The following is a 24,605-nucleotide window of genomic DNA, read 5'->3' on the forward strand; positions in this document are numbered from 1 at the left end:
AAAATGCCTTTTACTCTCATAAAAGGTTATGGTTACTAATCATTACTATGTACCGGATATGGAGACTTACATCATTTCCCTTATTGACTCCTTCCCCCAGCCCTGTGCTATTATTATCATCCCCATTTTACAAATGAGGAAACAGAGACATGGGTAGGTTAAAGAACCTTGCTTTTTCCGGAGCCTGGTCCCAGAGTCTGCTCTGCCCTGTATCTTGGTGGACATAAAACAACTCATACAAACTGAGTGATGTGGGATGAATCTGAGTGATGTGGGTGCCTTTTTTTGCCACCATTGTGGAGGTAGATGGAGAAGGTACACACCTTGAGTATGGCTGCAGTCTTAATTCATAAGTTTCCACTGCCAAGCAGAGCACTTTTCTTAGGTAGTTTACTGACAAACTGCACCTTTTATGCAAAATTGGGGAGGGGAGGAAAATATGTCTTTGCATTTGCATAAATAAAACCTGAAAGAATATGAAACTAATGGAAGAGTTTATAATTTATCATGAAATGGGGATGGTGGAGGGTATGTAGTGTAGAAGTAAGACTCTTCCCTCTATACCTTTTTTTTTCCCACCATGAAATGTAAAAAAGAAAAATTAAAAACAAAAGCAAGCTGCTCCTTGACATGTGTCCCCTCTGTGTGTTCTCCTAAGGTCTTGCCGTGGCCAGCGCCCTGGTGGACATTTCTCAGCAGATGCCAATAGTGTACAAAGAGAAGTCAGGAGCTGTAAGAAACCGGAAGCAGCAGCCCCCTGCACAGCCTGGAACCTGCATTTGATGCTGGGGCCAGGAACTCTCCCGCGCACACAGGAGCATGTGGCCCACCAGAGCCGTCTGCAGGGGAGGGCGCAGGCAGGGAAGCAGCAGTGCAGGGCGGGGCAGAAGACTGGAAACCCTCAAAGTATCCGACTCATCTGCATGATCACAAGCTTTCTTTGATGGTTTCTCCCATCTGTGTCCGGCATCTAACCTTTTACTTTTGCATAGGAAATAATCAATTTAATTACAGGTCCAGGGATAATCTGATTGTTGCTGGAGGAGGCTGGTATAGAGCCAGTGAGAGAGCTAGGAATGATGCCCAGGTTCACTTGTGGAACTGTTCTTGGGACTGTCTCAACTGCAAAAAAATGAAAGATGAAGTGTTTACACACAGACCTTGGTTATCAGTTGTTCTTCAACTTGGTCTTTTAAAGACTAGTCAGATGAATTAACTTGTTTCATCTGAAGCCTGCTATCTTTTTAAAAGATGTGCTGTTTACTCTTGCACAATTTCGGCAGATATCTCTCTTCCAGGAAGTAGCTTTTTTCTAGTTCAGAATTAATGGTCCATCTCTTTTGAATCATATCAAATTAGAATAGAACGGGGCTATTTTAATTGTCAAGGTTGGTAGTGTTACTTAGAATGTAAACAAATGTAGTAGTTTTCTATAGCAACTTGATTTAGTCTTAATCCATTGGAAATGCTCTTTCCCTCTTTCCTCCTCTCTTTCTCTCTCTGTCTCTCTCAGACACACACACACACACACACACACACACACACACACACACACTAAGTGCCTAGACTTTAAATAGATCTAGCAATTGGAAAGTTAGTAAGCCTAAGTTTTTACATAATTGCATTCCTACATTCTTGTAAAATCTGAATAGCTACCATTGGCAGTCTGCTCTTTTTCTAAAATCTAATTTGCAGCCAGAAAAGAATTTTCTCACCCCAAGAATCTGACCTAGCAGCAGAGACTGAGGAAAGCAGAAATGAACTAACTGTGAAAGCTCGTGTTTTTATTGTTCTCAAAAGGACACTGTCAAGAAGGCACAGTTCCCATGCACCTCCTGCCAGGGCACCGCAGAAGAAGGAAGGGACTTGTTCATGTCACATGTCTCCTTTAAGCAGAAAACAACACTGAGTGCACCTGGGAAGCCTGGGTCAGAGCAGCTCTGGGTTCCTCTTTTAGCCTGCTCTGAACTGGTGCGCCATCCTCAGGCTGGGAGTGCAGTAGACACCAGGAGAAACACAGCCCCTGCTGTTGGGCATCACCTGCCCGGAGCCTGGGGAAGGACCTGGAGCTGTCTGCCCTCTCTCTAGCCAGCAGGGACTGACCCACCCATCCTCCTTTCAGACTGAGCTGGTGTCTGTGAGGAGAGCAGCAAATGCCAATAAGGATGAAAAGCACATGGGAAAAATGAACAAGGAGGGAACATCTGCCAAATGGAAAATGACCAAATTTTAGAGGGGCGGGACAGTCCCCTGCTCTTCTGCCACAGGGCACTGCCTGGATGTTGCGTTTCCCCATTTATGGTGCTCTGTATTCCGGCATTATGCAGCAGCCTCCCACAATCTCCCTTCTGCTTCAAAGCCTGCGACTCTCTGGCATTACCTGATTGGGATGGACCATTGGATGGCAGTGCTCAAGTTTGTGAATTTAGAGAAATTAACACTCAGAAGAGCAAAAACTGCGGCATTTCACCTTTAAATGCAGTGCCTAGAGAGGGAGTATGTTCTCTAACACAACACTAACCCCACTCCCAAGAAGAAGCTCCTGGAAAGATGTTTCCAAGGAAGTTGAACCATAAAACACTTTTGCACAAAACACCTCTACTGTGAGACTCACCTCTCAAAAAGCTTCTTTTTCACATCATTGTTAAAGAGTGGACAGTTCTAGAAAAGACCTTTCCTCTTAGGAGCTCCCCACATCCCTACCAGAACAGAGCACCTGCAGAACGCCTGCAGCAGTGTGGCCCTTTGCCCCTGTATTACCAAGAAACGGGGAGGTGATGAGGCTCAGCCTCCTGCAAGGGTGATCTTCCTTGTTTGTTCAAAGGACCAAATTTCCTTGGCCAAAGAAGTCTCTTCCCCATGTTAATCCTATGCCTTGAAATAACATGCACCGTGACCCCAGCCACCTGGTTATGTCTTTATATTTTTTTTAGATAATGTTTATTTTAAAAAAGGAAGAAGCAAGTGAGATTTAATTCTGTGCCACAGTGGAGGAACAGCTGAATCCACCTGCTTCTCCTTGGCAACCGACAGTCAGCAGCTCCTCCTGGCTTGGGGAAGAAGGGAATGGCAGGAAGGAAGAGAGTGTAGCTTAGGTCAGTTACCAGGAGGGACTGGGGTCATAGTCTGGTAACTTTGTGAGTCACAGGAGAGACTGTACATAAAGTTGTCATTAAAACGTTGATCTTGCACTTGTACATAACTATATAATAGTGTCCAGAATGTTCAGACATTCGGAGTGTACATAAAGCAGAAAAATATCATCATGTATTTTTATTAAATGTAATGACATCTGAGTTTCATCTAATATGTTTCTGTGCCATATACTGGGTATCCAATTCTGGGAGGTCCTTTTATCAGGCCCTGATGCATTGATAATGAAGCCAAGAACTGCACCACCTTGGCATTGATGTTTTCATTTGCATCTGGTACCTGGTCTGTCAGAATACCTACAGAGAGGCAGTCAGCGAGTCTATTCACATGGCAGTGCCAGAGGAGACTCGGGAAGCAGGAATGTCTGTCACTGTTGTTGGTTCTGCAAACTCCTTTGGAATCTTCTGGCAGTCTTTTGGTACTCTGGGGAGTGAGGGATGACTAGACTCATCCTAAGAAATGTTTTCTCTAGTCTTTGAGTTCAAAGACTATATAACCTATGGAAATCAAGACTTTCCAAAAAGGGGTTCTCCAGGCTGCATTTTGTTGTGGCTTGGTCTATATTTTTAATGACTAATTCTCAGAACCATAGTCTTTTATACTGAAAACTGGGGGCAGGAGTAAGGAGGTTGGATTGTTGATAAATAGCTGCATTTCCCTACAGAGACCTCATATATCCTAGCCTCCCGTCCACCTCCTGCCCTCCCTGTGCACAGCCTGGAGAAAGGCCTTTGTTTCCCTCAAAGGGCCACCTGTCAAGGTAGGAAGAGGAGTGGAGAGAAAGCATCCCATACTCCCCTGAGCTAACCTGGAGGAAGACTGTTGGCAAAAGGCAATGGGAATATCCATGGGTAATGCCTAAGGGGCAAGATTTAAGAGGCACTGGAAAATTCGGGCAAATAAGACCAGAGCACTCTGGGTAAGAAAAAGATTGTACCTTCCAGTACCCTTCCTGCTCTTTCAACTGATGGAGCAGTTGGGGGTGGGAGGTGATTCACTTCCTTGGGTAATGGTGACATTTTCATGAATACTTTTTGATCCTTCCATTTCATAGGTTCCCCCATTCAACAAATATTTACTAAATACTAATCTAATGCTAGGGCAGTAACCAAGATGGAAAAGTAGCTTTTTAGAATTATAAAAATCAACACCTCATAGCTCTGTCATCCCAGGAGATCTTTTTTGGGGTCATTTCTGTGAGAATTGGCCATCCTGAGGGCAGAAGAAAACAGAGGCTTCCTGTCCTTGGGCCTTCCCTGGCTCCCCTATGAAAGTCTGAAATATTTGCCCATTGACTGACCAAACAGTTGCCCGGAATGGCTTCCAGATAAGCAGACCCACTGCTATGCCTACAGGAAGGTGCTGGGGAGTGCAGAGGAAAACTTGCAACTTCTCTTCCAAAGGCAATAATGGAATAGACTTTCAGAAACTGAATCTGTGCACAAAACATTCTGAACACTAGTGACGCCTGTTTTGTTGAACTAATTCTGGCTCCAGAAATGGTTTTGTTTTATAGTTATTTACGGTTTTTTTTTTTCTGTTTTGTTTGGGTTCAAGCTTAGTTTGTTAATATGTACAATTTAGCATCTATTGCACTCATGTAAATATGGAGTAAGTATTGTAAACTATTTCATTGCTGGGATTGTGGGTGTTATACATACATTTAGGACTGCAATTTTTTGGTATTTTTTGTATTGTAAAATAACAGCTAATTTAAGCAGGAACAAGAGGATTAAGGGAGGTCTGTGCATTTTAAACACAAATGTGAAGCACCTGTATATAAACAAAAGTAAATACTATAATACAAATTTCCTTCTGAAATAAAAGTAGATCTGGTAAAAATGTAGTTTTATTCTGAATGTTTAGTTTTGGTTTTGTTTATTGACATTTTGGACATGAGAACCTTAAGAAAAAAAATGTTTAAAATGTTACCAGTTTTCAGGAGCTGGGGATGTGGCTCAGTGGCAGAGCACTTGCCTAGCATATGTGAGGTCCTGGATTTGATCCTCAGCACCACATAAAAATTTAAAAAAAATAAAAATAAAAAATAAATGTTACCAGTTTTCAGACTACCTCCGAGGAAGCATTTGGCAGTCATGAAGGTGACGTGTAAAACTGACAATGGGGCACCTCTCACGCTTCTGGGTGAAATTCAGCACTTGGGGAGCCCCAGGCAGCAGCTTGTGCGTGCCTGCAGTGCAGCTCTGCCAGGCCTGAGCAGTCAGTGTCACCTTCCTGGAGTCCAGCTGTGCGGGCCTTGCTGATTCCCTCTGCTACCCACACACTGCTTCCTGCTGCCCCTTTCTCCGGCTCCATCTCCTCACGGGTACCTCAGTAGCTCTCTAGGTTTTCCAGACTGCTAAATCTGTAGGTACAACAGCAAAATCTGACAGGTTTGGTGAACATACAGCATTGTTTCTGCCAGATTTTCATCCTGTCAGAAACTGTTGGCAGCTACCTGCGCTCCCAAGTTCCAAGGGCCTTCCTAATTGGTTTGGGGCCAACTGAGCCATGGCTGGTAAAATGTTCGAAGAAGTAATAACACCATTTCCACCATATGAAGTGCTCCCATGTGGAACTCTCCCTGGAGGTCACATGTTAGAATGAACATGGGTTCTTGAGTCACCTCCTTAGATGCAAACCACGTGCTCAGCAAGATCCATGCTGGTCTTTCCATCACTGAAAGGCAAACTTCTACCAAGATTAGGGCCTTTGTTAACAACTGTTACCTTTCCTTCTAAGACACAAATCTGTACCTTGAAGTATGATGCATTGTAGCCTTTTGGCATTGGTTTAGTGACCAGGTAGTGTGCAGTGAGAAACAGATGCAATAGGCAGGACAGTCTAGAGGTCCCTGCCAGGCCACTGCCATAACACTAGGGAAGGCTATTATGTTAAGTAACTTGGAAAGCAAACCAAATGTCTACTGAGTTTTCAGTTTGAGGGGGGAAAAAATGTGGCATGTGTGGATTGTTACTGGCTGCTTTGGGCGAGGCATCACAAGGAAGAGTTGAGTTCTGGAGAAATTAGCCAGTTTATACGCAGGATGTAAAAGGGGTAGAGAGCACTGAAGTCCAGGGCCTTACAGTGCAGGAAAAGCCAACTGCTAGTCTCCAAACAGCTGAGCAACAAAGACCATGAGACTTAGTTGAACACAGTGTCTAGGCCTTGTGGTAAAAAGTAGATGGAGGCCATAGTCTCCCCAACATAAGCCTGCTAACCTCAGGCCAACATCTTGAGGAAGAGATAAGGAAGCTCAGTGGTAGAGCATTTGCCTTGCATGCCTGAGGCCCTGGGTTTTCTTCCCAGCACTGAAAAAAAAAAAAAAAACAAACAAAACCCCTACATCTAGTAAGTTTAAGAAACCATTAGTATAATCTTTAAAACAAAAACAAAGCCCTGTGACTATTGAGGAAATCTTAAAATCACTGTTAAGATAGGAAGACAATTGTGAAAGTTGGGTACAGGGAGGGCTTACAACTCAATGCCATCCTAAATGTGGCCCAGAGAGCAGAACTGGGCCTGAGCAAGGACTTACCCCCACCCAAGGGCAGGATCCAGAAGGATCTGAAAGGTGCTGCAGACCAGTGATTGCTCTGTCAGCCACCCTCCTTCCTGCCTGAGGTAGTTTATGAGGGTGCCCTGCCTCCTCAGTCCTACCTGTTGGGAGGTGAAATGGATAAGTTGTAAGGTGATGAGAGAGACTGCATCACCTTTAGGTCTGGATGGGATGGGACCTTGACCCCCTAGGAGGGGTGCCTGTGTTCATGTGAGGCAGGAACAATAAAATGGGTTTTGATGACAGAATAGCAAACTGCACCAGAGACTGGCTAGATGCTACCACCCCATTTCCTCTTCTTGTGACCCCAGTTTCACTTGTGCTACCCAGGCCCCTGGCATCTGGGTGGAGCCAGGTGACAAGTCTATGCCAATGATGTGTTCACTTCCTTGTCAGGGCTCTTCAGAATGTGTCTGTTTCTTTATCAATATCAAGGGCTCATGTGGAAGATGGAAGGAGTCCTCAAGACTTTGTGGAATGGCACTATCAACTAAAAGTAGTGGAATTAGTTATCTTTTTTTCCCTACCCATTTTAATTAATTATTCCTCTAGATTTATTCATCAAGTCATTGAATTTTTGTTATACTGAGCACAAAGGGCCAGATATTTTGCACTGAACAAAATGGACAAACTCCCTGTCCTTGAAGAGTTTAGATTCTAGTGGGGCAGATGATAATAAACAAAATGTCAAATGAAACCAGCTCAAGAAGCTGAGGCAGGAGGATCTTGAGTTCAAAGCCGTCCTCAGCAAAAGCAAGGCACTAAGCAACTCAGCGAGGCCCTGACTCTAAATAAAATACATAACAGGGCTGGGGATGAGGCTCAGTGGTCGAGTGCCACTGAGTTCAATCCCCAGTGCCCTTCCCCACTCAGAAAAAAATGTCAAATGATAAGTTCTGTGAAGAGAGGTAAAAGGAGGGTTGGTATAGAAAGTGCTGGGGGGATTACTACTTAATATAGTGTGGCTGAGGAGGGCCATTTAGATAAGGTGACAGCTGAGCAGAGAGCTGAATGGAGGAAGTGGGAGTACAGATGTTTGATAGAAGAGCATTCCAAACAGGGAGCAGCAGGTGCAGGGGCCTTGAGTGGCAGCATGCCTAGTGGGTCCAGATACTCAACAGGCAGCTGCCCCTAGGGGACTTTTTAGATATAGGTGGTGGTTTTGACTTGCTGACAAGGAAAGTACCAGTGTAATTTAGTGGGCAGGCCATGATGGGTGTGAGACTCTCCCATGTAACAAGGAATTGACCCACCCACCTCTTGCCCAACTTTCAAATGTCTTGCTGGCTATTTGTGAAGATGAAAAAAAAATCTATTTTTAATTATTTTAGAAACAGATAAATACACCTATTATACACAAAGTATTTGAGGGCTGGTTTAATCTGCAGTTTTTGAGAAATACAACTAAACTACTTGTAAATCAAGAGAATATTGAAGTTTGTTTTCTTAAAAGCTTTACCAAGAGCTGATCATCATTCTTGGAAAATAGAATAGCAATGGCATCTTGACTCCACATCCCCACACAGATGCACAGGTCACATCTGAACACATACCTCATAGCCGTATATTAGGAGCTATGTAACATGCCTGGTAAGATTTCCTTCTTCTCTTTGTCCCCAACACAAGAAAAGGGATGATCCCAGTGACTTAAGTGTGCTGACTTGGCTGTGCTGCAGGGCCATTTGTAAGCCTTTCCTGCTCTTTGCTTAATTCCTGTCCTTATCTCCAGTCCCTTGAATTTGTGTGTTTTATATTTTTATGTGGCTACTCATCCTAATTTTTCTCTCTGTATCTTCTGCCTTTGTCTGGAGGCTCACTTGGGTGTGGGCAGACATGTCTCTGGCAGAACAGTCACACAAGACCTCCTTCATTGCAGACCTTTGCAGGCCAGTAAAGTGGGGCCCTGTCCCTGCCACATTTATGGGCATGCCAAGTTTTATGGCAAGCTGCTGTCTACATGGGGGACCACTCAGGAAGTCCTGCATGGGCTCTGACCTGGTCTTCTGGAAATTTCATTGGCCAGTGTTCACGCTTCCTGCAAAAAATGAGCTGGTTCTCTGAGCTTGACCTGGCCTGACTCCCCTGGGGAGGAATGGCAGTGAGGGGTTTCCACATCAACTGTGCACTTAGGTGCTGGGCTTCAAGCCAGAAAGGCATTCATGAGGCATGAAGTTTCCACCAACAAATCCACAGAGCTTCCAGCACCTGCCTTTCTGCTTCAGGCCCAGCTTCAGTCACCTGCTGGCTGGGGAATCAATATTGGCAACAGGTAACAGAGACCCAGTTCCTGGGGGCGGGTGTGCAGATATAGTCCCTAGTCAGGACTTCAGTCTCCGACAGTATATACATGACAGTGACAGCTGCCTGGCAGGACATGGTGGCTCACATGTGGAGTGGGGGCTGCTGCTGGAATCAGCCTTGAGGTTTTGAGCCAAACTTAATACCAGTGCACAAACCAGAACCTTTTTAGGTAGAAGTAACAAAATCCAAACTCTAACAAGTTTAGGCAACTTTACTGGTTTCCTGAGGGCAACTATAACAAATTACCAGAGTTTTGATGACTTAAAACAATGGATATTTATTCTCAACAATTCTGGAGGTCAGACATCTGAAACTGAGGTATTGGCAGGAACTTGCTCCTTCTGGAAGCTCTGGGGAGAATCATGCCTTGCCTCTAGGTTCTGGTGGCTCCCGACATCCATGGGCTGGTGGCTGCAACCCTCTGACCTCTGCATGGCTTCACCTTGCCTGTTCCTCTGTCTGTATCTAGTCCCTCTCTGCATGGCTGTTAGGAGAAGTGTAATAGCATGTAGTGCCTACTAGGCTGGTCCAGGATAAGACCCTCCTCTCAAGATCCATAACTTAATCACATCTTTTGCCATATAAGGTTAAACACTCTTTTGCCTCTCTGGTGACATTTTCAGGTTTTGGGGAGTAGGACATGGGCACCTTTGGGACTGGTGGCAGCCATGGAACACTTTTACAATTTTCAAATAGGTTCTATTCGCTTCATCTGCCCAATTGTTTGGATGGTATATGCCTATGCTTTCCTATACAGTATTTTACTTTTATTTGGAGTCATTTCTACTCTTTTAAAATGTCTACATTTTACTCCAAGTTGAAAATGGGGCAGGGTTTCACACACCTTCACATAAGGAAATCATTAGCAGATGTTTAATTCTTCATTTGGGCCACCGTGTGATTTCAGTGAACAGAGCAGGGTGATGCTTTCACGATCCCATCCCCCAACACACCCTGTCTCCCCAATCCAGGTATAGGCATCCATTCTCATGCAGGTGTGTGGAAAGGTAGAATTCCCTCCTCATCTCCTTTTTGTTTGTGTGTTCTGTACTGGGAATTGACCATTGAATCCAGGGATGCTCTACCATTATGTTATATCCCTAGCCCTTTTTATTTTTCACTTCTGTGACAGGGTCTCACTAAGTTGCTGAACCTGGCCTAGAACTTGCAGTCTTCCAGCCTCAGCCTCCCAGTTATAGCTGTGCACCACTGCACCCAACTCCCTCTTTTTTATGAAGGGAGAACAGGTTGAACTCAGCTTTGCTCTGCCCAACACCTTCTGTTTATTTAGAAATCAAGATGACCCTAGGCTAATATCATGCTCCAGGCCATAGAAAGAAACCCACAACTCATGCTTGGTCCATCAAAGTGCTGCCTGGGACAGCCCATGAATGCTGGGAAAAGGGTACTTTTCTCTGTAGGGACTGCTAGTAAACCTGGGACACTGGAATCCTACCTACCTCTTGGAGAGGGCCTGTCTGACTGCAGAGGAAAGCCACCAGGAAGACTGACCCAGGCAATATCATTTGAACCTGGAGACAGCTGTGCCTAAAGCCTGGGTTGCTCAGGCACATGCTCAAACCACTTTAAATTAATGTTATAATCAGGAGCATCCTGGCTGAAGCTAAGAGCTGGATGACAGTCTCAGCAAGCAGCCTGTGGGTTTGGTTTGAGTTGCAATGTGCACACCCATTCCCAGAGTTGCTGTTCTGGCCTGGACAGCCCTAGGCCTAAGTTTTGGTATGGTCTGTACTTAACCACTGCATCTTAGGTCAGGCTCTCCAGGAGCTGAGCCCAAGACCAGGATTCTCACACAATGAAGCAAATGTCCTTAGGGGAACCTGTAAATGAGGGAGGCAGGAGGGCAGGGGCAGGAGCTGAGCCAGGAGGAGGTCTCAGCAGACAGAATTGTCCCACCCTGAGGCAGGCCAGGCCCTTATACCCCTGCCTCAGTCAGTGCTAGACTGTAGCTGCCTCAGGAGCAGCATATAACCTAACAGGTGTTCTGGGCAGTGATTCTCTAGAGAAGGAGACAGCTGTGAGTTGGGTAAGCAACACCATCATTATCATCAGAGACCAGGAGGTCTCTGAGCAAGGCACCAACGGCCTCCACCTCAGCAAAAGGATCCTTTTGGAAGGTATATGCCTATGCTTTCCTATACAGTATTCAATTTTTATTTGGAGTTTTCAGAAGGATTCTGGAAGGGGCAGCCTGGTAACCCTTTCGTCGTCAGGAGTCTCCAAGCTTCCCAGGAAGAAGGAAACAGGCAGAGGATTAGTACCCAAACCCTTGTGTTGTACACAGCCCTCCCCAAACTCCTTTGCAGAATGCAAATTTTTTTTTCAGTGCTGGGTATGGAACTAATAGAATTCCCACCTCTCTTCCAAATACTGGGGATTGAACTCAGAGGCGTTCTTCCACTGAGCTATATCCCCATGTCTTTTTACTTATGTATTTATTTAGAGACAGTGTCTTGTTAAGTTGCTGGAGCTGGCCTCAAATTTGCAATCCTCCTGCCTCAGCCTCCCAAATCACTGGGATTACAGGCATGCCTCACCATGCCCAGCCCAGGACTGCAATTTAACACTGTTTGTAGCATTTGTGGGTCACACTAGTTTAAGTGTGTCATCTGGCCACCCCAGATGCGAGGGAAGTTGGAAAATATAGTTTCTTTACCTGAAAACTAGCAGAAAAGGGACAAAAGCAAAAAAGTCCCTGACTATAGGGCCTGAGAGTTAATTCATTTCAGCATCTGTAGGTAGCCTGATAGGGCCCAGAGAAGTTCTGGGGACATCTGAAGTCACATAGGACAGGAGGGGCACACCCCACAGCAAACTGGTCTCCAGGCTCCCGAGGACCCACACAACATGAAAACAACGTCAGTCTCAGTGCATGTGGGTTTATTGAGCACAGCACTATTCCTAGTGCTGGGGAAACCATGGGGGAAAATGGATGACCAAGTGCCAGTTCAATGCAGGGGCAGGATAGGGACTGGATTCTTTCACTCCAGGGGGTGCCCACCAAGCAGCATATCATGGACAGGAATCACTCTGCCAACATTAGTTCTGGGGTGCAGTTTTTGCCTAACTGGGAGGGTGCCCTCAAAGGCTGCAGTGCTAGAGGGAGTCTGTTTCCATGCATTCCTTAGGGTGCTATCTGCTTGGGAGGCTGACACAGTTTCTTAGAGTTCCAGGAGTCCAGATGGTAATCTTGGGATTCTAGTGAGGCCTCTGCAAAGGTGACCCTCTCCTGTGCCTCCCCAGTGAGAGAATCCAGTTGTCTCAAGGTCTGTGAAGAAAGGGACCTACAACCAAGATGACTATTGATAGAAAACCAGGGCTTTTGCTGTCAGGCCCCCAGTCTCCAACCCTCACTCCAGGGCATGGGCACACAGGTGTCCAGATGGGCAAAGGGCAGGTGGGAGGGCTAGCCAGTCACTTTTCAGGGGGCAATAAACCAGAGACCTGGTCCTGAACTCCAGGCAGTAATGTGTAGTCACCTTGTGGTCCAAGGTCTGCTGTCTTAGAGCAAGGACTGGAGAGCCAGAACAGGGAGTATGGACTGCAAGGAGCTCCCTTCCAGGGGCCTGTCGGCCGAGGACACCTTAGGAGTTGGAGCAGAGTGAGGACTGGAGATAGGAGCCTAGCACTGCTTTCTACCTGCACCCCATCCCCAGGCCAATCAGGCTTCCATCTCTGCAGGTCTGGGTGGGAAATCTCAGAAAGCGGCAGTGCAGGAACTGACTGCACCTACCTGTAGGAGGCGCTGCCCAGGGTTGTGGTGGGAATCCAGCTGGTCCTGCAGGATTGAGGGCCATTGGCTGTCAAAGGATTGTATGGCACCATCTATGGAGGAAGGGGTCCAGGGTGAGCTTGACTGGACCAAGCACAGCAAGTTCCCCTGGCATCTTCAAGGAATGGCTTCTGGGACAAATGGGAGGTGCATGCTAAGGAATAACAAAATAAGGACGACTGTGCCCAGAGTGACTCACTACTCTAGTCTTCCATCCCGATAGGAGGTGACAATTATACCCCCATTTTACAGATGAACATAAAAAGGCTTACAGGAGTTAACAAACTTTCAGCTAGAAAGTGGCAGAGTCAGGTTTCAAACTCAGGATCCCTAACTCTCAGACCATTAAGACATTAGGACCCCATGAGAGGAGCTCACCAGAGGAGGGAGGTAGCACATAAGAAAGGAATCGGAAGTGCTGGAAGTAGAAGTCTCCCAATGGTCAATCCCAGGCCCTGAGCAACTTGTCTTAACTCTTGCCCCCTCCCGACCTTAAGGACCTCAGCCTTGACACTACTAGGATTCTGTGACCTGGTCTCCAGAGACAGCGGGGCACATTTCCCACAGGAGTACGATGACAGATAGCAGAGGAGGGAATGTGCTTGAGTGGCTGCCGCAAGAAGCCTCAGTTTCCTTCCCTCTAAGAGAGACTCTGCCAGCCAGGCGGTCACTCGGGCTCTCGCGCCACCCCTGCGAGGGCCCCTCACCCAAGCAGCGGTTCCTTGTAAAGAGCCCCCGGAAGGCTTCGCACTCCTCATGCCGGTTTCCGCTGGCTCTGCAGTCGCACCAGGGAGCCACCCGCGCGCTCGCGTTGTCCACGTAGTTGGGGGTGATCGCGGTGCCTGGGGGATCCCAAAGGGGGGGTCATCGGCCCATACTGGCAGAGGCATCTTCTGGAGAGCCCCGGCCGACGCCCGGATCCCAACCATGCGTACCCACCAGGCCCGCGTAGGCGCGCAGGCAACCGGGGCCCTGGTCCCGCAGGCAACCGTCTTGGGAGCTGGGGATGGACGTGCAGGAGGCCTGAAAGGCCAGGAGGCGGGGCCTGCGCGGGGTGGGGCGGGAGGGAGATGAGCTGGCAAGAGGATCCGCCCTGCTCAGCCCAGGAGACCCGCCCAAGTCAGCCCCGCCCCGCGCACCTGCAGACCAGGCTCTTCTCGCAAGCGTCCAAGGCTGCAAGGCAGGAGGGCGGCTCATGGCCCAGCCCCGAGAAGGCGCAGGCGGGCACGAAGGTTTGGCGCCGTCGCTCGGCGCACGCGGGGCTCGTACATGGACAGAAGAGCAGCGCGTGGGTGAGCGCCTGAGGACCGAGGGAAAAGAAGCGGCGCAGGGCGCGGTGGCAGCGGGAGCGGGGGCAGCTCTCGTGTGCGACCTGACCCAGACACTGAGCCACGTACTTGGTGCGCAGCCGCTGGCACAGCGCGTTGGCTGAACACGCCTCTGCAGCGTCCACGCAGCGGTTCCCCCCAGCGGAGCTTGCAGACCCTGGTGGAAGTGGGGGCAAGCTTCAGTTCTCTGTGCACCCTACGTGCACTTTTCACCCCGCCACATCCCCGGAATTTGTGGGATGCTCAAGACCCAAGCGGGGACAGAGAGAGGACCAAAAGTGCGGCTGATTGGTACCGGCCGGACCTCGTTCACGGAATGGGCAGCGGCAGGTTCTGCGCGAGCCTTTGCAACAAGTTAGGGATAGATGGGATGCCTGGAGGCTGGTCCGAACCCTCCTCAGAAGCTAAGGCCCATAACTCCCCAGGTACCCCCGCACCCACAACTGCAGCACTTATCTAGAGATGAATCCACTCGACGCTTCCCACCCTCACAGGCCTTCCCTAATGGGGAATCAGTGAAGCTTCCTGAAGACCTGGCTAATAGCGACTTATCCGAAATGACACTGAGGACAGTGGCCGCTCATCCTTTCTTTTTGGCACAATAGAGCGCCTGACCTTTCCTCTTCTTCCACTCTTTCCCCACATGGAGACTCTTTGGTTCTATAGGTTTCTAGTTCTCCCTCTTTCCTAACCACCTACTGCACCTCCTCATGTCCTCTGTGGCAGAAGGTGTCATCCCTCCCTAGCCCTTCCAGATGTGCCCTCAGAGGGTCTAACTCATCCTGCCCAATCTGGACTCTGGCTTCCCCAGCCTCTCCACCTGCCAGGCAAAAGGATTCCCTGAAAAGGCTCAGGCCATTGGAGAGACCACTTAGACATGACTGCGGGGTGTGATTTCAGAGAAGTCCCTGATGGCAAGCTACAGGACCTTGTCATCAGGGGTTTCCATGAAGGTATGACCTGGTAACAGGTGATACCCTGCTTGAATCAGAGAGGATTTCTGCCACAGTAGAATCACACAGATGGAGTAGACAGAGAGCAAGCTGTGCTCACATGTGCCATCCATCACCTGTGAATCCAGGCAAGCCATGGAATCCTGAAGTTAGGATTTTGCAGATCCATCCTAGGACTTGAGTCATTGAAACCAAGCTGACTCTTTCCCCTTTCCTAGCCCTTTGCTGAAACCATTCCCCAGTCTGAAAATAAAGGGCCTAACCTGGCCCCTCATCTGTCTTGCTATGTGTGACTTGCTGGGCAAGGGGCATGCTGACTCAGGGCTGGGAGCAGGCCCACTCTCTGGCAATTGCTACCTCTTTCTTCCTAGATTGTGGATTGGATGGCTTGGATAATGGTGATTCTTGCTGTGGCTTCAGGCTTGAAGGACAGACTCTGAAGGCTTGGAATAAGTACACTAGTGCAAGGGGCAGATGGGAGAGGGCCCTCTCCCCTGCCCCACCCAGAGGCCCAGAGGCCCAAAGTAGCCTGCTCTCCTGCTTTGCTGGGTACATGCCCAGGCCTGAGCCATGCACAACAGCACTTAGTGCCACCTGAGGTCTTGTAACCACCTGTTCCTTTGCTTACCTTTCTGGGAGCAACCTTGCCTCCTCTCCACTCTCAAAACAGCATACCTCAGCTTCAAGATATCCTGTGCCTTAAACCTTTACCAGACCCCATTCTTCATACCACACCAAGCCCTAGAAAGTCACCCCTCCTTTGTGTGGAGAAGGGGTAGTTAGAGGGTGCAGCAGATGAAAGGCAGTGAGACACTGAAGATGCCGGGCAATGAGCCCATGTGAATCTCCAAGACTAGGAACGGAGCACTGGGCTGGGGCAGAAAGACAGCTGGGGGAGGGGAGGCAATAGGAAAGGAAAGGACCTGGGCAGAGGTACCAAGATGGGACTTAGGAGGTGGGTGTTTCAGCTAGGCACAAAGATTGTGTACATAGCATGCGTAGCAGGGCAGACTGCTAGGCTTTTCTATGGCTCCCCTTTGTGTGTTCCAGCTTTTCCTGGAATCTTTCACCCTTCAGAACTGCCTCTGAGAAGCAGGACAGAAGGCCAGGTCTCAGGGTCCAAGGGAGGAGACAGGTGCTCACCCAGTATTAGTAGCAGCAGCAGCAGCACAGGCCCCAAGCAGTGTGCCATGCTTGACCACGAACAGAGAAGGACCGCTCCAGGCAGAATCCCAGCAGGTCAGTGCCCCTAAGCAGAAAAGCAGCAGACACGCAGATGTGTGCTCTGACCCATGCGCTCTGCTCCCTTTGGGAGGAGCCTTTGCAGAGGGAATGATCCTCCGCCCTCTCTGTCCCCTCCCCAGGCTGCCTCTCCAGGTGTATCCAGAGTCATGAAATCCAACACCTGAATATGACAGACCCATTGCACTAGTGCCCCTGTACCCTCAAAGCAACACCCACACAACCCAAGGAGACTCTGCTAAACTTAACTTTAAGAAACCTCCTAACTTTTCCCCTTTTCTTTATACTTTTATTGTTGACCTTTTGTTAAGTAATTTTAGGCTTGTATAAAATTTGCGAAAATGTTAGCTGTCCCCTTATAACTTTCACCGAGCTTACTGTCTTACATAATCATAGTACAACTGTTAGAACTAGGAAATTACCATTGGTACAATACTGTTAAATCATAGACCATTTTGAATGCCCCTGATTTTCCCACTAAAGTTCTTTTTCTATTCCAAGATCCAATCTAGTTTCCCACATGGCATTTAGTTGTGGTCTCTCCTTAATCTCCTCCCATCTGAAGGAGTTTCTGGGTCTTTCCTTAATACTATCCTTGATGCTTTTGAAGAACCCTGGTCTTCAAAAGGCATGCTTTGTAGAATGTTTATTTGATGTTTTCTTCTGATCTGTATGAGGCAACATTGTTTGACTAACCAAAAAGTTATTTTATCAATAAATGTTGATATTAAAAATTTCAACATTTCGATTTTAAAAACACAAAAAAAGAAATCACATCATCTGTCTTGACTTCTAACCCATTGTCCCAAATTTTCAAATCTTATTCAAATACTCAAATATTATTTCAAATTTACCAAAAGTAGCATATTTGTTGCTCAATATAAGTTTTTATAGGTGTTCCACCTCTGGGACAATGTGATAAAATGGGTTTTAAGGCAAATACAGTAGAATTCAGCTAACAAGGTGCAGGTCAGAATGAAATTCCTTATTAGAAGAGCCCATGAACAATTCTTCCTTCTTGGAAGAGATTATTTGAGAGTAAAGAGAGTGTTAATCTCCTAGAGAGAGTTGCCTGTTGTCTTTTTTTTTTTAAGAGAGAGTGAGAGAGGAGAGAGAGGGGAGAGAAAGAGAACTTTCAATATTTATTTTTTAGTTCTCGGCGGACACAACATCTTTGTTGGTATGTGGTGCTGAGGATCGAACCTGGGCCGCACGCATGCGAGGCGAGCGCGCTACCGCTTGAGCCACATCCCCAGCCCGCCTGTTGTCTTTTTAACTCCCAGTGAGTTAAAAAATTATGAAAGAGAGAACACAGACAAGATAAAAGCCTATAAATTTTCTCTGACATTCTCCTATAACATATTATTTATTTTATTTTTTACAGTAGTAGGAATTGAACCCAGGGCCCCTCATGTGCTAGGCAAGAATTCTATGACTGAGCTATATCTCCCCCCTTTTATATATATGTATTTTTTATTTTGAGATAGAGTTTCACTAAGTTACCCAGACTGACCTTGAACTTGAGATCCTCCCTGCCTTAGCCTTCTGCATTTACAGCAGGCTGTCATTGCTATTATCATTCTATAAAGCATACAAATTTATGTTTGGCATGGATACATTTTTCCAAAGCAAGCTGACACTGACATCTGTCGGGAGCCCCCTCTTCATCTTTGTGTTTTGCATAGGTCCAAGTCCCTATTGGACAACTGGGTATGGCTTTTGCTTGGGGGATGATGAAGTTGGAGGATTAATGGGGAATCGGTGAGGGAATCTCTTGAAGGTCATCCTAGAAGCAAATACTTCACACAAGAGACATTTTTTGTCTGCTATGCATTCTTCCTTTTGGTGATAAAGTCTGTCTCTTCTTTTGTGGAAACCACTTCTTTTCCAGTCTCAATCTTTGTGGCTGTACTGCTTTGGTTACCTCAATCCTCCATGACCCCAGGCCCTACAGTAAATTACAGCAATAGTGATTGGTTCATGAATGAATGTGTAACCCAAGTTGGACTGATCAGCTGGACTAGTCCTGTTAATTCTGGGACTATCAAAGGTGCCATCTTTGCATTGGGTTGGAGAAAAGGAAGCCTGAAGCTACCAGGGACATCTTGAGGAGAACCTGTCTGAGTAAGAGTCCAACTTAGAGAGAAGCAAAGTCAAGATGCAGAGCGAGAGGATGCGGAAGCTGACAATATCTGTGATGTGAACCCATAGGTGTCTCTTTCCCCAAAGCTTGTTTGAGTTAGATTTCTGTCACCTGAAGTCAGAAGACCCTCTTTAGGACCACGTAGGAGTTCTTTCTCTACATGATTTTTGTTGTTTCTATTAATCTTTAAAACCGAAGCATTCGAGGACTGAGGATATAGCTTAGTGGTAAAGCACTTGCCTAGCATGTGCAAGGCCTGGGTTTCATCCCCCGCACTGAAAACAACAGCAAACAAACGAAAAAAAAAAAAAAAGGAAACCCAAGCATTCAGTGTATATTCTAAGAATCGCAGTCAGCCTGTCTACCCTGGTCATGGTAACACTTCTATCTGTGGTCTGCTATGGTAATTTGCTGTCTGTAATCTGCTTCATGAATCGGGAAGCTACGGTAGGCTTTCTGCAGCTGATGATCATGGTCCCCAAAGCGTAGTGCAAACCATCATGCTGGTGCAGTGGGTTGTGTTTAATTCTACAAAATCTACTTGCTTTCTGGCCCATGGAAGGGGAGAGTAGATGAGGAAAGGTCACTCAAGACCAAGGTGGGACTACACAGGGCAGCGACCTCTTCCACCTTTGTAGGTGGCCACAACCACTCAGAGGTGTGAACACTCCCCTTCTTTCTAGTAGAGGAGCTCAAGATGAGGGTTGAGGGGGTGAGAGATGACTGCACACTCGAGTGTCAGAGGAAGCACACCCACCCCAGGGGCAGACCTCAGCACCTGGCAGGTGGGTGGCCAAAGACAGTAAGTCGTAGTTGAGTTGGGCCAGTGCCCCCCAGCTTCAAGTCCATTGCCCCTCAGCACCCCTGCTCAGCTCTAGGTTGCCAAGGCTCCCTCTGACTTGCAACCACTTCTGTACCTTTATGCTCTCTGCCTGGTGCCAGCTCTGCTCTCCCAAGTCTCAGTCCTCAAGTTCTCCACCCTGAGCCAGGGGATCCCCAGGCTTCAGATGTGCCTCTCCCCTCAGACATGGATTTCTCCTCCCACTGCCCTCTTTCAACCCATCTGGCTTTTCCAGAAGTCTCCATTTGGTGGGAAGAGTGGAAGCAGCGGTCCTGGGCACTCTTAAGAAATAGTCAAGTGCACTGAGTTTGGCTTCCCCTAGGGTCCTTTGTGGCTTGAGTCCCAGGAAGTTTGAATACCTTTTCCTGAAGGCCAAAAGGGAAGGCAGGTATATATTAATCATGGTTTTTTTATTTTCTCTACTTTGTGTCTGTGTGTGTTTAGGTTATCAAAACCAGGGCCTCCTGCATGCTCGTCAAGCTCTCTACTGCTGAGCTACATCCTCAGTCCTTTTGGTTTTGAGAAAGGGTCTTGTCTAGTTTCCCAGGCTGGTCTTGAACTTGCAATTCTCCTGCTTTTAGTCTCTCAAATATCTGGGATTATAGCTGTGTCCCACCACACCCAGCACAAATCGGAGACTTTTCAACTTTATCTGTTTCCTTAGTTATGCCTGGTATTCCACTGGCTAACCTGATTTTGTGCCAGTGCCATAATGATCATTGTAGCTTCACAAAATGTCCACTTTGGGGGAGGCACAGTGGACTCTTTTATCCCCACCCCCAATTTTTTCTTGGTCTAGATACATTGTAATTTTAAATAATTTTATTTATTGAAGGAACAAAAACATGGGAATTTTATTTTTGCTGGTGAACTATAGAAATGGAAATACTGTTTTCTTTAGAAATACTGAATGTCTTTATTCAATTCTTCAAGACTGGAGGGCCACGACCATGCTTCTGGTGGAGAGTCAGCTTACAGAAGCTAATTAAGGTTATAGAAAATGCTTGGTCTCCGGCGCTCTGGAGAACAAAATGCATTAGCAACTGAAGTACAAATAACGTATTTCAAGTGAAACTTATCAAGAGGGGCGACCTGGATCTTGTCAATAGGTGTCTTTTTCAATCTCGTCAGCTCATATCAGGCAGAGTGGGTCCATCAGGATGTGGATGAGTCTTGACTCAAGACCATCAGCTCCCAGCATCACCCAGGAAGAGATTTCTGCTTTCATGGTACAAAGGGTCCTCGAGGTGGCCACCTGATGTTTTGCTGTGGGAAATACAATTGCATGGTTCTCATGTCAGCATCACCCTTATGATAAGACCCAGAAGAGAGCTACGTTGCTTTTGTGCCTAGTGACTTTACTAAATTCACTTATTAGTGTCACTGGCTAGGGGTCTCAGGGTCTCTCTTTAGAGCAGAGGAAACCTTCATTTGAACTCTCCAGGCTCTTGACCATAGTCACAGAAAGGAACTTCAGGACACTTCAAGTTTTAGTAGCAGAGGAAGAGGTTGTTTGAAAGCAAAAGATACACACCCTAGGAGCTGAGCTGCCTCTTAGGTGGGATGTGGTTTATAATGTTTAAGAGAATGAATATTCAGAAGCAGGGGTTCAGTATGGATAAACTTTTCTGGGAGGCTCTCCATGGAATCTTATCCAACTTCATTAGCATCAAATCATGCAGCTAAGGGGTGGATGACAACACATGGTAATCAGTCGAAATGAGCAGAAAGGTCAAGTTTGGTCAGGAGGTTCTTCTGGTGTGCCTGTGTATGAAACCAGTGGCTTGGAGAGCAAGGCCATCTTTTGGTCATTATGACCAATCGGGTTTTGCCCGATGGGATAGTGGCAGGATGCCAGGGACTGAGGCAGATCCCAGGCTGTCTGCAGGAGTCTTTCCTCCATACCTATTTCCCCCTACCCTATCTCTACCCTATCTCATTAGTTTTAATACTTTATCTGTAGATTTTTAGAAATTTTAGGAATACAATCATGCCATGAGTCATGATGATGTTTATCCTTTGCAACCTTTATTTATTTATGTACTCACTTACTTTTTTGTGTGTATTTTGGTAGTGGTTAGAACCTCCATTACAATGTGGAATACAAGTGATAGCAGATATCTGTCTCATTCTCATGAAGAATGTAGGTTGCTGCTGACTTTCTATAGATCTTTCATCAGATTTAAAGAAGTTTCTTTCTATTCCTAGTTTTCTGAGGTTTTTAAATGAAGAGATATTAACTTTTTATTAAATGTTTCCCTCAGCAATGAAGATGATCATTATTATTCTCCTCCTTTATGCAATTAATGTGAATTATACTGACTGCCTGTCTGATGCTAAATCAATCTTGCCATTTCTACATAAACCCACCGGGTCATGATTTATTAGCATTTTTTTATTATTGACAGATTTTGTTTCTTCATTCTTAAGTGAGAGTGACTTGTAAATTTCTTTATTATGATATTCTTGTCAGATTGTGCTAAGATCATAACACAAATCATAGTCTCTCCTTCTTTATCCTTTCTCAAGATTTACTTATATTGATATTATTTCTTTCTTCTTTCTTTTCTTTTCTTTTCTTTCTTTCTTTCTTTCTTTCTTTCTTTCTTTCTTTCTTTCTTTCTTTCTTTCTTTCTTTCTCTCCTTCCTTCCTTCCTTCCTTCCTTCCTTTCTCTCTCTCTCTCTCTCTCTCTCTCTCTCTTTCTTTCTTTCTTTCGTGCTGGGGATTGAACCCAGGGCCTTGTGCATGAAGGGAAGCACTCTACCAACTGAGCTATATCCTCAGTCCAGATATTATTTCTTTCTTAAAAGGCTATGTTACCAATGAAGCCACAAGGCCTATAGTTTTCATTGTGGGAAAATTTAAACTATGAATTGTTTTTTAAAATAAATGTGGATTATTCAGGTTTTCTATTTCTTCTGGGTCAGTTTTGTTAAGTTGTAAATAGTCCTTTTTATAAATGTTTCTGTTCCATCTTTTATATTCTCAAATTTATTCACATGCAGTTGTTTATTAAATACTTTTCTGAGGGGAAAGTGTAGGATTTGGAGTAATCCTCCCTTTTTTATTTCCAACATTGGTATTTGTAATACTATTCTTTTCAAATATCCAATTTAGCAGTTGGGCACTGTGGCACATGCCTGTAATCCCAGCAACTTCTGAGGCTGAGGCAGGAGGTTCCAAATTCAAGGCTAGCCTCAGCAATTTAGCAAGACCATCTAGAAATTTTTTAAAAAAAGGCTGGGGATATGGCTCAGTGGTTAAGTGCTGCTGGGTGCAATCCCTGGTACCAAAAAAGAAAGAAAAAAAACTAAGTTATGGTCCTTTTAATCCAGTCTACTGTTCTTAGGTCATTAATTTCTATACTTGTTTACATTCCACACTTCCTTCTTTCTTTTTTTTTTTCAATTTTAATTTTTTTCACACTAGGGGATTGCACCCAGAAGCACTTTAACACTGAACTACATGCCCAACCTTTTGTTTTTTATTTTGAAGCAGGGTCTTCCTAAGTTGCTCAGGGTCTCACTAAATTGCCCAGGCTGACCTTGTACTTGTTGTCCTTCTACCTCAACCTCCCAAGTCACTGGGATTACGGGCTTTCGCTGCCACTCCCTGCTCCGCTACTTTCTTTAGGCTTAATGAGCACTTCTTTTTTTCTAATTTATTGAGAGGAATGTGTTTTATAATAATACATGCTTTTTTTCTTTTCCTCCAGTATTGGAGATTAAACCTAGGGGCACTCTAGTCCTAAGCTACATTAACAGCCCTTTTATTAAAAACTATGGGACAGGGTCTCACTAAGTTGCTGCGTCTGGCCTCAAACTTATGATCTTCCTGCCTCAGCCTCCCAAGTAGCTGGGATTATGAGTGTATGTCACTGCACCTGTCTGATATTCTCTTAACTGTTCTGTGGCAGAATACCTTAAATTTTTATTTGAAAATAGTTTAAGTGGGAAATTATTACCAATCTAAAATTTAGTGATCAATTTCTTTTTTTAACTTTTTTTTTCAGTTGTAAATGGACACAATACCTTTATTTTGTTTATTTATTTTTATATGGTGCTGAGGATCATCGAACCCAGAGCCTCACACATGTGAGGCAAGTGCTCTACCGCTGAGCCACAATCCCAACCCCAGTAATCAAATTCTTAATCAAATTGTGAGGATAAAAATAAAGACATTTAGGCTGGGGCTGAAGTGGGAAATTATTCCCACTTGTGTTGTTGGGTGGGGGGAGTTGCTAGATGGGGCAACATAAGAGTAAACCCTCATCTTCTAGAGGACATCAAGAGATAACTGGAAAAAAAATCAATGATTAGTATAAGCATAGATAAGTAAAACACATCCAGAACAATTTAAATTGGGGGAGAAGGGAGTGGGAAGGTGTGAGGCAGGCTGCTGTTACTTTCTCTTATAAAGCATGGCAGCACATTTTCATCTTTTTCAATTGTCTCTAAATAGTATTTCCAGAAAAATAAAATTAAAATAAGAAATACTATGAAAATAAAAGAGAGAATCCCAGGGGCTAAAAAAATCACTTTTAGCTTCAAAACTGCATAATTAATTACTGGAATAATTATCTCTTAAACCAAGAGGAAGCATATATGTAGCTCACATAAGTAACCATTATTAACATTTAGTGCAAAATTCTTCCCAAGATTCAGATTATCTGTAATTTAGTATAGGGTACATGCAAAGCTGCCTCCCCAAGCCAGAACCTGCAAATCAAATATTTCCCTTTTGTCAACTTAGACTGAGTTTACATTAATGTAACTGACATGCAATTTTTCAGGATACATATAAAGTAATTTTGGTCTGTTGGGAAACAGGATTATTATCTTATCTTTTTTAATTTTAATTTTTATAGGACTAGGGATTGAACCCAGGGGTGCTCTAGCATTGAGCTGTATCCAGCCCTTCACACTTTTAAATTTTGAGATAGGGTTTCACTAAATTACCAAATTGACTTGACTTGCAATCTTCTTGCCTCAAGCTGGATTATAGGTGAGTGCCACTGCATCTGGCTATTCCTTTATCTTTTATGTGCTAACAGCTGATTATGCAGTTAAGGACTTAATCAAAGGGACAGGTATGATTTATATGAAGGAAATTACCTGAAGAAAAGTCATGAAGAACTGCACCAGGTCCATAAAGTTGATGTATTAAGAGAAGGCAATCTATGGCAGAAAAAGAGGTGGCAGACTAATTGGCTACAAAATAGCACCATTGATTCACCCTCCTCATTTCAAGAGTTGAACTGAAAGACAGATTTTTACATTTTAAAGAAGTTA

The 24,605-nt window shown here is 45.5% G+C and overlaps 3 protein-coding genes across 4 annotated transcripts in view; 1 reads left to right on the plus strand and 2 right to left on the minus strand.

Moving 5' to 3' along the window:
• ATRN (attractin) overlaps window positions 1-4,995 on the plus strand; it is a 144,180-nt gene extending 139,185 nt beyond the window's left edge. The window contains exon 29 of one of the 2 annotated variants that reach the window (XM_081289210.1): window positions 659-4,995. In XM_081289210.1, the coding sequence (XP_081145336.1) occupies window positions 659-944 (286 nt within the window). In that variant the 3' untranslated portion in view covers window positions 945-4,995. The remainder of the gene's footprint in view (window positions 1-658) is intronic. The other variant, XM_081289209.1, reaches the window with a different exon arrangement.
• Window positions 4,996-12,196: 7,201 nt separating this feature from the next.
• On the minus strand, window positions 12,197-16,279 carry GFRA4 (GDNF family receptor alpha 4; the record flags this gene model as incomplete). The annotated part of the gene is given in 8 exon segments (XM_081292831.1): window positions 12,197-12,617; window positions 12,768-12,859; window positions 13,514-13,655; window positions 13,658-13,711; window positions 13,713-13,851; window positions 13,946-14,311; window positions 14,834-14,954; window positions 16,231-16,279. Coding segments are annotated over 8 exon segments (1,044 nt in total). The 3' UTR covers window positions 12,197-12,536.
• A 4,744-nt stretch (window positions 16,280-21,023) lies between these two features.
• LOC308648132 (attractin-like) overlaps window positions 21,024-24,605 on the minus strand; it is a gene marked incomplete at its 3' end in the record, with an annotated part of 101,078 nt that continues 97,496 nt past the window's right edge. Inside the window, 3 exon segments of the mRNA XM_081292832.1 lie at window positions 21,024-21,077; window positions 24,429-24,476; window positions 24,480-24,491. Of these exon segments, the coding sequence (XP_081148958.1) occupies window positions 21,024-21,077; window positions 24,429-24,476; window positions 24,480-24,491 (114 nt within the window).

Source organism: Spermophilus citellus (assembly GCF_964194105.1).
Source record: "Spermophilus citellus genome assembly, chromosome: 4".
NCBI lineage: Eukaryota > Metazoa > Chordata > Mammalia > Rodentia > Sciuridae > Spermophilus > Spermophilus citellus.